The 13,764-nt window shown below is 37.8% G+C and overlaps 1 protein-coding gene across 3 annotated transcripts in view; it reads right to left on the bottom strand.

The window, feature by feature from the left end:
• The window catches only part of CENPI (centromere protein I), a 98,088-nt gene that overhangs the window by 62,054 nt on the left and 22,270 nt on the right, over positions 1-13,764 (bottom strand). For all 3 annotated transcript variants that reach the window (XM_032881761.1, XM_032881759.1, XM_032881762.1), the window contains 7 exons: positions 9,616-9,664; positions 9,307-9,353; positions 5,011-5,100; positions 4,343-4,471; positions 3,943-4,110; positions 3,679-3,799; positions 2,100-2,191 (listed from right to left, as the gene is read on the bottom strand). In XM_032881761.1, coding sequence (XP_032737652.1) covers positions 2,100-2,191; positions 3,679-3,799; positions 3,943-4,110; positions 4,343-4,471; positions 5,011-5,100; positions 9,307-9,353; positions 9,616-9,664 — 696 coding nt within the window. The remainder of the gene's footprint in view (positions 1-2,099; positions 2,192-3,678; positions 3,800-3,942; positions 4,111-4,342; positions 4,472-5,010; positions 5,101-9,306; positions 9,354-9,615; positions 9,665-13,764) is intronic.

Below are 13,764 nucleotides of genomic sequence, written 5' to 3' on the forward strand. Positions count from 1 at the left end.
AAGGCTGTTCTCCCTCTCCCACTCCCCCTGCTTGTGTTCCCTCTCTGGCTCTCTCTCTGTCAAATAAATAAATAAAATCTTTAAAAAAAAAGAAAAGAAACTCCTAGGTCCATAACTACTCCCTAAACAACCAGTTTAGGGGTGCCTGGGTGCCTCAGTGGGTTAAGCCTCTGCCTTCGGCTCAGGTCATGGTCTCAGGGTCCTGAGATTGAGCCCTGCATCGGGCTCTCTGCTCAGCAGGGAGCCTGCTTCCCCCTCTCTCTGCCTACTTGTGATCTCTCTCTCCGTCAAATAAATAAATAAAAAGTCTTTGAAAAATTAAAGCAAGCTGTTTATTCTGTGCTATAGTTGTTTTACTCTTAGACTAAATTTTTTGTCATCAATATAATAAAAGCCTTGGGTTAGGTCCAGAGTTTCTCACAAAAAGGACCAGATGATTAACATTTGGATACGTTACCATCTTCATCAACATACTTCTCAAATACCATAAAATAGCAATTGGAAAGAAGGTAAAAAGTCAAGTTATGGAATATTTTTAAAGATAAATAAAATGGTACTACTCTGGAGTATATGCAGTCATGTACACAATGTTTGGACGCCTGGGTTGCTCAGTCGGTTAAGCGTCCAGCTCTTGATTTCGGCTCAGGTCATGATCTCAGGATTGTGGAATCAAGCCCCCGTGTCAGGCTCTGCTCCTCCCCTCTGCTCACTCACTCGCTCTCAAAGAAATAAATAAAATCCTTTTAAAAACGTATGCAATGTTATAATAGGGCTATAATTTCTTTAGAGCCCATAGACCAAATCCAAACTCTGGGCAGCTCCATCTGAAGGAACACTTGAGTGTGTAGACTGCTTATGTTTTCACGAAAGATTTAGGGCTTTCCTTTCTTCCCTGTGTTGCCCTGAGCCTGAAAGAATGGCATGTACCAGGACTCCATCCTAGACTTTCTTTTCATGACATGAATTCTCTGGATAATCTCATCTACAACATAGCTAAAACCACCACCTGTATCATGAGGAGTCCTAAAGCTATATATCAAGCTCAAATCTCATTCCTTAGCTCTAGACTCATTATCTAACTATCTACTGGATACGACCTTTCAGATATCCCATGGGCATCTTTTAAGTCAAATTTCTGAGGCACCTGGGTGGTTCAGTCAGTTAAGCATCTGACTTCAGCTCACCTCAATGACCCCAACGTCCTAGGATCAAGCCTGTATTGGGCTCCCCACTCAGCAGTGAGTCTGCTTGTCCCCTACCCCTCCCTCTGCTCATGCTCTCTCTCTCTCAAATAAATAAAATCTTCAAAAACGTAAGTCAAAATTCTTTCCTTCCAAGCCTGTTCCTTCTATATCCTCTTTCTTACTGAATGCCAAGCAGGAAACCTAAAAGTTAACCTAAACGTATCCCTTTATCATCACTACCATAATATACATTCAACTTCCAATTCAACAGTTTCACATCAAATCCTTAAGATTTAGTCATTTATTATGCACCTCTTTTGTACCAGGTACCAAGCTTAACACTTGTACAGGAAGAAAAGTTAGACAAGGTTCCCACCAGCTGGGAGCTCATAATATGTGGAAAGACAGATACTGAAAGTGCCATGATACAGGTAAGCACAGTGAACTAAGGAAGCACATAAAATAAACATCTAATCCAGACTAGGGCAATAAGTATAGGCTTCTTGATGGTGCTGATAAATGAACTGCAGCTTAAAGTACAACTAGGGTTACTTACGTACACCAAATAATTAATTGGCTAAAACATTAAAAAATATTGTTGATTATGAGAACACAATTATTAACCCTATGAGGTCTATGTTACCAGCTAATTCAATTAGTTGAATGCATTCAATTACATCTTCAGTTTGTTCTCTTATAGACCTTTCTTATTTGCATAAATTAACAAATTATTTCCTCAAACCCAACAGTACAGAGATAAACGTCAATTCAACTCAACTCTATTTATAACGAGCTTTGAACTGAGCAAATACTGTTTACAAATTATGCCACACACCAACAAAGGGTATTCAGTGGATATCTAAATAAATTTTAGTAAGAAGTGGTGGAGTATATATGAAGAAAGTGGAACCTTACTTGTAAGAAGCACTGTGCCCTGATGATAGTGTCCAGGAAGTTGGTAAATTGTTTTCCATGTTCATAATTATTCATCTTGTACCAAATGCACTCTGGAACAGAAATATTAAACATAAGTATCTGGGTGAATGACAATAAAAACTATACAAATAATTACCACTTTTCTAAAGTGATGTGACAAATACAAACAAGTAATTAGTCTTATACACCCTAACCAACTTGCACTACAGACTGTAACAGGTAGGTGGAAGTGATAGTGAGATGTTTCTCAAGAACTTAATGATATAGGGAAAGCTTACAGTGAAAAAATAAACTAGTAAAACTGATATATAATAAATGTGATTAGCAGGGCGCCTGGGTGGCTCAGTTGGTTGAGCGACAGCCTTCAACTCAGGTCATGATCCTGGAGTCCCGGATCGAGTCCCACATCGGGCTCCCAGCTCATGGGGAGTCTGTTTCTCCCTCTGACCTTCTCCTCACTCATGCTCTTTCTCACTGTCTCTCTCTCAAATAAATAAATAAAACATTTAAAAAAAAATAAATGTGATTAGCTTCAGTCACATAGTAGTCCAAAAGACTATACAGGTATGACTTTTAGTAAGTGGTAATCTAATTATATCATATCCAATCTAAAGAAAAACTGAGCAGGAAAAGGAGAATTAGCCTGGAACTAACTAAAACCAACTTTAAATACTTCAAGACGGGGCACCTGAATGGCTCAGTGGGTTAAGCCTCTGCCTTCAGCTCAGGTCATGATCTCAGGGTCCTGAGATCAAGCCCCACATTGGGCTCTCTGCTTGGCAGGGAGCCTGCTTCCCCCTCTCTCTCTGCCTGCTGCTCTGCCTACTTGTGATCTCTCTCTCTCTCTGTCAAATGAATAAATAAAATCTTTTTTAAAAATTACAAATAAATAAGTAAATAAATACTTCAAGAGTCAGGAGTTGCTTACCCAAGAAAGAAACAATCCGGTCAACAGAAATACGATCTCTAGAGAAACTGACCCCCTTAGAGGAATACAATGATCAGGCTTTATTTACTACGGCCTGGATGAAAAACTCCCTTATTGCTCTTTCCTTCAATTCTGTAGTTAAGAAATCTTCTAATGACTAATTTGGCTCTCATCTATACTGATGGCAGAAAGGAGATACTATTGTTGGCAGACATGAACATTTTGGTCACCAAAAAGAATTACTTCTATTATAAAATAGTAAGTTGATATTCTGACTTATATATTAGTCTTCTCTGAGTGTGTTTAGCACTAGTCTGATGATTCCGGGGCCTGAACAGTAAGTTTCTAGACATATATAGATGAAGAGGCTTTGGAATGTGATGGTGATCAAAATGGAGACACACAGTGAGTTTAGGTGGCCATCCAGCAATGTTTCCTTAACAACACACCCCCTTTCTTATTGTCTCCTAAAATTACAAGGAAAGCATAGCAGCTCTAAATATATGATTATCAGAGAAATAGTTACAGCATATAAAGCCTCCTCCTATTTAGAATTTGTTACCCTTATAAAAGATATGAACTATTTTGTTCCTTCCTCATTCACCTAATGCTTTTAATAACAATTTTTACCTTCTTGTAATGTTTGACTCAACCAGTGATAAAGCCTCAGTAAGATAGACTCATCTTTGACACAGTTAAGATAGTGAAGTAACAGAGAGTTGTTCAACACTGCACCCATCTGAGAAGGCAGCTGCAAAGAGATAAGTCAACTGTAAGTATATGAAAAGTAGGTTATAGCAACAAGGAAATCATCAGAAAGCAAATATATAACAAAAATAAAGGGTATGAAAATCAAATGAAAAATGCAGATAAGCACATGGTCCAGTCCCATACCTCTAAGCAGTGGATGTTCTGTAAGAGCTGAGGGAAGCTTTTAAGCTGTTCTAGTGGAAACGATTCATTGCTACTGAGATAATCAGAAAGAGTCCTCTCTTTTTTCCCACATTCTTTAATGCAGCTACTAGAATTTAGCACTGGTATAACTGAGTAAGAATTCCATTTCTAAAGAAGAAAGACAATAAAACAATCTATCAATAGACTAAACAGACTACAAACTAAATGTAAAAGCAATTGTTGAGGTTGTTCAATTAATGAGGTCTGAATGTGGTTTGCATAGAATCCTGGGCAGTTGAAATGTATTTAAATATCTACAATCTCTTCAAACATCTGAATGTTTATTGTTTGGATTTAAGAAAAGAACGTGCACAAATCATCTGGGCTATTAAATACTTACCCTTTTTACAGGACGGACTTGACCTGGACCTAACATCAATTTTAGAGGTTCAGGAGGGGGTCCCTGATTCCTTTGCCTCACAGCAAATAGAGCTGCTTTCCACAAATTCTCTGAATTCTTAAAATAGATCTATAAAAAATTGGATTAAAGTACATGAGTAGGTACCCATAACCCAAAGCAATATAAAATCCCAAACTGTTCATTAACTGAAAGCATATTAATTATGAAACATTTTGCAGCCATGCAAATCCATTTAGGTTTTTTTCTGATCAAGAATCTATTAAATACATCAAATAGAATCAAAACAAAGTTCCAATCCCTAAAAAAACTTTCCAGAAACAGTGCTGCAATACTAGATCTTTTTTTTTTAAGATTTTATTTATTTATTTGTCAGAGAGATAGAAAAGAACACAAGCAGGGGAGTGGCAGGCAGAGGGAGAAGCAGGCTCCCTGCCAAGCAGGAAGCCCGACATGGGACTCGATCCCAGGACTCTGGGATTATGACCTGAGCCAAAGGCAGATACTTAACCGAATGAGACACCCAAGCATCCCTGCAATACTAGATCTTAAAACAGTATGCTGTAAACATTTCAGTTCAAATCTGCAAATTGACTTAAAAAATAACACATTTCAATCTCAATATGACTTACCACTCCTTAATCCCTTACCTTCTTCCTTGCAGGCAAAGTTACAGAAATCAACGTAGGAGCAAAGAACTTATACAATGACAACAAAGCCTGGAGATGAGGCTGCATTCCCTGAAATGAAATAGGAAAATTGAAAATTTTCAATTTTCAACCCTATGGCATAAGGAAAAAAAGTAATGATAAAGTAAACAGATTAAGTGTCCTAATTTTACTATGTGATATGGTATAGGAAGATGATATAGAAAATCAAAGAATAGGGGTGCCTGGGTGGCTCAGTCATTAAGTATCTGCCTTTGGCTCAGGTCATGATCTCAGGGTCCTGGAATCGAGCCCCACATCAGGCTCCCTACTCAGTGGGAAGCCTGCTTCTCCCTCTCCCACTCCCCTTGCTTGTGTTCCCTCTCTCACAGTGTCTCTCTCTGTTGAATAAATAAATAAAATCTTTTTTTAAAAAAGAAAATCAAAGAATAAATAACCAGACATTTAAATCAACGGTCATAAAACTACCCTCGCCAGCCTGTGGACTTCTCTTTTATGACCTTTTCTCCTACTTTACTTTTTATATTTTCTCTCTTCTTCTCTGTCCATGCCTTAGGTCTACCACTTATACTGCTAGCATGGCTTACATTCACTGGTAGCATACTCAGGACTCAAAGTTGATTCATTCTTGATTTAGACAGAAAGGTGGGAAGACAAAAAGGGAAGCCAAGAAAACAGGGCAAAAGAAATATTAAAATCTTATTATCATAGTTCCTGGAAAATTAACTAGGAAATCCAACAACTGCAGTGGTCAAGCAGCTTGATAGAACTAAAACAAGTCTTAATATAAACATTAATATTATAATGACAGAAGTCTTTACTGCTGGATACCTGTGTTAGATATATCTGGCTATCCAGAGAAAGCATACCACTAAAATGAATTCCAAGAAAATAACCAAACTGCTTTTATTATATGACAATTTTGTTGAATCAAATACTGTTCAAAATAAGGAAGGCAGAAATGGGGCTTAGAAATACAGTATTCTTATTTTTATAACAGCTTCTTTTTTAAAGATTTTATTCATTTATTTGACAGAGATCACAAGTAGGCAGACAGGCAGGCAGAGAGAGAGAGGGAAGCAGGCTCCCTGCTGAGCAGAGAGCCCGATGTGGGGCTCGATCCCAGGACCCTGGGATCATGACCTGAGCCGAAAGCAGAGGCTTTAACTCACTGAGCCACCCAGGCGCCCCTGTAACAGCTTCTTGAAATTAAATTTGTTATAACAAAACCAAAATAATCCAGTTTATCTATGCTAAAAACCTTCCAATCTCTGTACTCATTGTCAATTAGTATAAGTGTTTGTTTTGACTTGGAACGTTTTTTGATAGAGCAAATATTTAGTAGAGGAGAGACCTTTAGCATTTATTGTCTAGTTAAATGAATATATCTTAGTTGTTAAAAAGTTAACATTCTCTGCTTTTTTAAAAAGAATTCCAGTTAAACATGGCATATTGAACATATGGATTTAAAGCCCCCAAAAGCCCCACTGAAAACTAAAGGAATGAAAAAGGCATAAAGCACACATTCAAAGAGAACAAGAGAAGACACAACAGCAAATGAAAAGATCCCTAAAAGATTTTAGAGCCTAGAATGAAAAGAAAATGGACAAAGAGTAGTGAATTTAGCAAAACAGAGAAAACAAAACCTAAAGTAGCAACAGAAAAAGGCTCAAAAGCAGCAGATTCAGATTTGAGAACTCTCAAAAAGGCTCAAGAATTTGAGGGACCAGATACCTCTGAAAAGTGGAGGTAGCAGAATTACAAGAGGCAGAAAACAGGATTGGTTGAAAACCTAAGTAAGAAGTACAGCCCCAAATTCCTTCCTCACCCCCTTTCACTGCTTACATCCCATGGGGCTAGTAGTCAAGTTTATAACCTATGATGGTAAATTTTATATGTCAACTTGGCTGGGTCCCAGAGTGCCCAGATATTTAGTCAAACATTATTTGGGGTGCACCTGTGAGAGTGTTTTACATGAGATTAACACTTAAATTGATGGACTTTGAGTAGACTGCCCTTCATAATGTGGGTGGCCCTCATTCAATCAGTTGAAAGCCCTTATAGAACAAAGAGACCAGCCTCTCCCAAGCAAGAAAGAATTCTCCAGCAGCCTACTTTAAAAGAGTATCTGTAACACCAGCTCTTTCTGGTTCTACAGCAGACTGCCTTTGGACTCAAACTGAAACATCAGCTCTCCAGGGTCTCTAGCCTGTTGGCCCCCCACAGACTATGGACTTGCTAGCTTCACGATCATACAAGTCAATTCCTTATAATAAATACCCTTCTATATATCTATACATGCATCCTATTGGTTCTGTTTCTCTAGAGAAGCCTAATACAACCCCTAGGCAGGAAATAAGAGAATTCCTCTCCAGGGAAAGTGACACAGCCATCTATGGGGCTCCCTAGTGAAACATCAAGATCCTACAATGAACAAGTCCTGCTCACATGCAAAACCTTCCAATTACCATTTTAGTTCTTTACTATTAAATATGGAAAAACAAGGTTTGCCAGGCATTTGAGAAGGCCTCTGCTATGAAAGACCAAACTAACTAAAGAAAGGAATTCTGAGGAAGCAGAGACAAAGCTGGAAATAGGGGGAAAAAAATCATAGCCCAAGTCACATAGGCTCATGCTGGGTAGAGAGGAGAATCCTAGAAACCATTCTTACCAACCCTCAGGGGAGAGCTAACTCCCCACCTCTGTTCCAAAAACTGGTCTCAACAGAGCCTGGTGTATGTATGATAACAACATGCCTGCTCCACTTCCCACCATTCATGTTTGCCTCCAGAAAGACAATTTCTGTATTTTGTTTCATTCATGGATCAGGAATTATGGGTATGAATGGGTATAGAGGAGATACATGCCATTGCAGGTGTCAGAAATTCACATATTCAATTTATTTGCTCTAACATGCAGATTATGCCTGTAACCACATGTAAGCACACTATGCCTTCTTGGTTTGATATTGTTGGACTTAACCAAATTCACCAAAATTCAGCTAATTAAAACAATTATAAATGCACCTTTATAGGGGTGCCTGGGTGGCTCAGTTGGTTAAGTGTCTGCCTTTGGCTCAGGTCATGATCACAGGGGCCTGGGATGGAACCCCACGTCGGGCTCCCTGCTCAGCAGGTAGTCTGCTTTTCCACTGTCTCTGACCCTCCCCCTTGCTCATGCTCTCGCTCTCTCTCTCTCAAATGAATTAAAATCTTTTAAAAATGCATCTCTATAAATGGCCATTGAGAATGGGATAATTTAATAATATACTATATAAAATGTTATTAATGAAGTCATACATTCAATGTCTGGGTTTAAAATTTTTATACAATCATGTACTAAATCATTTTCTATACTTGAACATATGCTGTTGTTTCAGTTAATACAAATCGATAAGATCTTATTTATGCTAAGAATTTTCAGTAGTCCTCTGAAATACTTTGCTGTTCACATGGAAAAATGTACAACTTCTTCACCATTCATATTACTGTGAAATATAATTCAATTTGGACAGAAACATTATCACTGACACCTTCAGAGAACTTAGAGAAGATATTGCACTGATAGAACCAAAACAGGGAGCTATGAAACAATGATCGTTGAATTGTCCTAACAGGAAAGCATGTTACATGCACTGGAGAAGCATGAATGTGCACATGTGTTTGTGCTTTTCATTAAATTTGAATGCCTTCAGGTAGATCATGCAGGCTCCAACAGTTAGGATAGACACTACAACTTCCTACTGTTTCATACTCAAAGCTTCATAGACTTCTGTTACCTGACAGGTATAGTGGAAATAACAATGTAAGAGAGCTGTAAGGACAAGAGATAACAGTCAGGGAATATTATGAAGTTTATGTGTCTAGAAAGGAATGCTTTCCTAGATCATATCCACAAAAACTTAAGCAAACAAACAAACAAACCAGCCATGTTACTTAAATAGAGGAAGTTTTTAATTACTCCTGACACTTGTTTTCCAGCAATGGCAACCCAGTTCCCTAAACAGTTTTGCTGTTTGCCATCTATGTGTCTTTATTTATACTGTTCCCTCTGCCCTTCTCTTCCTTCTTGGCCTAGTTAAATCATATTAATTCGTTAAAATTTCTCTCAATCATCACCACTCCTTCTTGAATCCAATCTTACTCTGATTTTTTATTCCATTGACTAAGCTCCCCACACAGTAAGTTCCTTGAAGATCATGACTCATTCAATTTTATATTCCCCAAAGCCCAGTAACACAGAGTACACTGGCCAATTTTAGGGCTTTTTAATACTCACCATTTTGGCCTGAAGATCAAGCAATTTTCTCACCCGAAATGGTTTGACTAGAAAAGGTAAAAAAAAGTACAACACATGGGGTTCAAAATAAAAACAAACTATGTGGCTCATATAGCACCTTCTTACAACACATCAAAAATATAAATACCCTGTTCAGTTAAACCAGTAAGCAGATGCTCTAAAAGTACTAAAATACAATTCCCACAAAATCTTGACATAGAACTAATGCTACTAGTTAACTTTATAAAGGCCAATACAAATGCTAATTCTACAGAGTAAATGTAATATAACTGGAATGAAAATACTCACCATTCTCTTTTTTGGTAAGTAAATATAACAAATGGCAGACATAAGGGCACTGTTAAAATATGAAAAATTTAAAAAGAGAAATGACAATATATCTTGAACAGAGTGGCAACACATTTTCCTCAAATGTCAATCTTCTACTGATTAAGTAAAAAGGCTTCAGGATTTTGCTGAACAATAGTTCTAAAAGCTTCCATTTTTCATACTACAACATAGTGGTAAAAGCCAATAGTGTTCATTGGTATCTCATTATACCATATTAAGGTACTTTTGGAATATAGAAACACTGCAGACAACTTGAAAAACAGAAAAAGATCCTCCAATCTAACAAAAATTCATGTATTCCCCCCTCCAGTAGTCCATATTTATTATGACATAAACTTAAAACTTTTATCTTGATTCCCCACTTAAAAGCATTATTCTGGGACGCCTGGGTAGCTCAGTTGGTCAAGTGTCTGCCTTTGGCTCAGGTCATTATCCCAGGGTCCTGGGATAGAGCCCTGCATCAGGCTCCCTGCTCAGCAGGGAATCTGCTTCTTCCTCTCCCTCTGCTCCTCCTCCCTGCTTGTTCTCTCTGTCTCTCTTTGTCAGATAAATAAAATCTTTTTAAAAAGCATTTTCCTGGGCGCCTGGGTGGCTCAGTGGGTTGAGCCTCTGCCTTCGGCTCGGGTCATGATCTCAGGGTCCTGGGATCGAGCCCCACATGGGGCTCTCTGCTGGGCAGGGAGCCTGCTTCCCCCCCTCCCTCTGCCTGCCCCTCTGCTTACTTGTGCTCTCTCTCTCTCTATCTCTCTCTCTCTGTCAAATAATTTTTTTTAAATCTAAAAAAAAAAAGCATTTTCCCAAGTTGTTTAGTCTTCAAATGATCATTTTCAATGATGTTAGTATTCCTGGGAGTGGATATACCATAATTTAATTAACCATTTAGCTCTGTTTGGCAAATAACATACATGCAACAAATTTGTTACTTAGGTTACTGAATGATTGGTTCCTTTGTACCGTTTCATTTTGAGGGTCCACTTGTTGAGGTTTTATTCTAGACCATGGGTCAGCAAACTACAGTTCATGTTTTAGTGAATCAAGTTTTACTGGAACATAGCCACACGCATTCATTTATGAATTATCTATAGCTGCTTTCTGACTACAACAGCAGAGCTGAGTAGTTGTGACAGAGTAACAGTTGTGACAGAGTTGTGACAGACTCTATGGCCTACAAAGCCTAAAATATTTACTATCTGGCCCTTTACAGGAAAAGTTTACCACTACCTGTTCTAGAAAAAAACATAAGAGAAAATCTTTATGACCAGAGGGTAGCAGTTTTTCTCTTTCAGAAAAGAAAATGATAGCTACAAAATAAAACATAAAAGAAAAACCCTCCATAAATTAGAGATCGTTAAATTAAGAACACCTGTTTATCAGACAAGGAAATAATCTACTACAGTGATGAGTAAACAACCTGTGGGTCAAATCCAGTCCAGCACTGGTTATTATAAATAAAGTTTTATTGAACACTGTCTCAGTTGCTTATGTATTGTCTATAGCTGCTTTCACACTACACCAGTGGAGTAAGTAGTTGTGAGAGGTAGTATGGCCCTTACATCTGAATATTTACTTCCTGGCACTTTAAGAAAAAATTTGCCAACACTTGCCTTAGATGTTAGGAAATCAAAAAAGTAAATTATGTATTGGAACTAGAGAAGACAATGAAAGCAAAGACTTTCTTTATACAAACTTGTATCACGAATCAAAACTTTAAAGTCCAAAGTACAGCATTCTATATTGCCTATCCTCTACTTAGAAGTGGTTTCAGATTTTGGACATACTTGTAAGAAGCATGAATTTAGATACAGGATTTTTTAAATATTTTATTTATTTATTTGACAGAGATCACAAGTAGGCAGAGAGGCAGGCAGAGAGAGAGAGGAGGAAGCAGGATCCCTGCTAAGCAGAGAGCCCGATGTGGGGCTCGATCCCAGGACCCTGAGATCATGACCTGAGCTGAAGGCAGAGGCTTAACCCACTGAGCCACCCAGGTGCCCCAAGATACAGGATTTTTTTTAAAAGAGAAGAACATATAATATGACCAAGTTTAAAATATCCTATACAAAATACAGTTAACTATCCGTTAAAAAACTCAAAACCTTACATCCCTAGGATATAAACCATTAGCAACACAATTTGTCCTGTTAGATATAAAATGAGTGTCACACAATCACTTGCTCTAGGCTCCAGCATTATAGTAAATCTGATGTTCTATTTTAATCACATCATACACATCTAAGACTTTACAATTGCCTTTCTGACAAATAGTAACCATTGTTTCTGAGTCACTAAAGAGTCAGGCTCCCACCAAATTACATGAAAATGTTACTTTAAGAAGTAACACTTCTGGCATGTCTGGCATGTTGTTAGAAGTAACACTTCTAAAAGTTGGGTTTCCTACTTCTTGATCGGGGTGATGTTTATACAAATGCATTCAGTTTAGGATAATTAATTGAGCTGATCACTTATGATACAAGCTATTTTCTTTACATGTATCATATTTCAACAAATATTTTTAAGAGAGACAGAAAAAGGGTAAAGAAAAAAACTAGGTCCCCTTCCCTCTTGCCAAACTGAGTAAGAAACGCATCAACATCATGAAAACTATTCAAATATACTGCAATTGATTTGACAAACATTTATGAGTATCTTCTATTCATTCATTCATTCATTCATTCATGAAACAAATATTTATTGCACAGTGACTAAAACAGACAAAAAGGCCTGCTCTTAGGAAGTTTACATTCTAAGTGCTATGAATGGTGTTACTAATTCTTGGGTTATAAAAGGCTCAGTCCCTACCTAAAAGAACTCAGTCTCAGTCTATTAAGCTATTACAAGAAAGGGGAAAGCATGCTTTTAGTATTTCTCACTCTTTACAAAGTATGCTAAAATACAGAATTCATCTGTTCTGCAATTTGATTAGTTTATCAATAAAAATAATATGAAGGACCCCTCTCCCTACTCTCTCTCTCAATTAAATAAATAAAAAATCTTAGAGGCGCCTAGGTGGCTCAGATGGTTAGGCATCTGCCTTTGTCTCGGGTCATGATTTCCAGGTCCTGGGATTGAGCCCCTTATCGGCTCTAAACTCAGTGGGGAGTCTGCTTCTCCTTCTTCCTCTTCCTCTGCCTCTCTCTCTCAAATGAATAAATAAAATCTTAAAAATAAATAAATAAATAATCTTAAAAGGAAAACATGAGGTTAAGAGAGATGTCAAAGTTAAGGAGGAGTCAATCACATGCTACTCATCATTCATCCATTCCTGTGTATCACAGGGTAAGCAGGAGAGATGAGCATCCTTACGTTCTCTTGCTACTTCAAGGTACTACTCTTTCATTCTTGTATACAAAGAGACTTCCTTAGTCCACCCAACCTCATTTCCTCCAACCAACCTACACCCTATCTATTCACTACTAACCTCTCACTAAATTCCAAAAATTCCCACAGGGTTTAGGCATCTGATCCAGTCTTCCACTCTAATCCTAATCCCAATAACATGCCAGAATATTTTAATATCTATATCAACAAATCACCTTGGCCTTAGAACTTACTGACCTTCTCACCTGATTACTATTTATAAAAATAATGTATATTAGACAACCCAAATGACCCTACCTTTCTTGCCAACTCAGCAATGTTTTTTTAAACCATGTAACCAGTTGTTTAAGTACATTTCTGAGCTGGCATGAAAGCAAAGAAACTGCAGTTCCCAAAAACAAAGTTTAAAAGGAAACACTGAATACTGAATAAGATCTCTCCTTAAAATTTCTACCAAACCTTACAAATCTTGAATTTATAGCTTTAATAGCTACAAAAAGAGGTAGGAGCTGGGTAGCTGATGGTAAAGCTTAGGGCCCACCCTGGGAACAGGCACACATGGGTGGCTCAGTTGGTTAAGTGACGGCCTTCACCTCGGGACATGATCCCAGGGTCCTGCAGGGAGCCTGCTTCCCTCCACCCCTGCCTGCCTCTCTGCCTACTTGTGATCTCTGTCTGTCAAATAAAAAAATAATCTTAAAAATATATATATTATAAAAAAATAGTTCAGGTGGTAGATTTTAAGTTATGAAAAAATATAACAGGTTAAAAAATGAAGCACTGATATGT

The sequence above is a fragment of the Lontra canadensis genome, unplaced genomic scaffold (assembly GCF_010015895.1).
Source record: "Lontra canadensis isolate GAN:19392208 unplaced genomic scaffold, GSC_riverotter_1.0 scaffold77, whole genome shotgun sequence".
NCBI lineage: Eukaryota > Metazoa > Chordata > Mammalia > Carnivora > Mustelidae > Lontra > Lontra canadensis.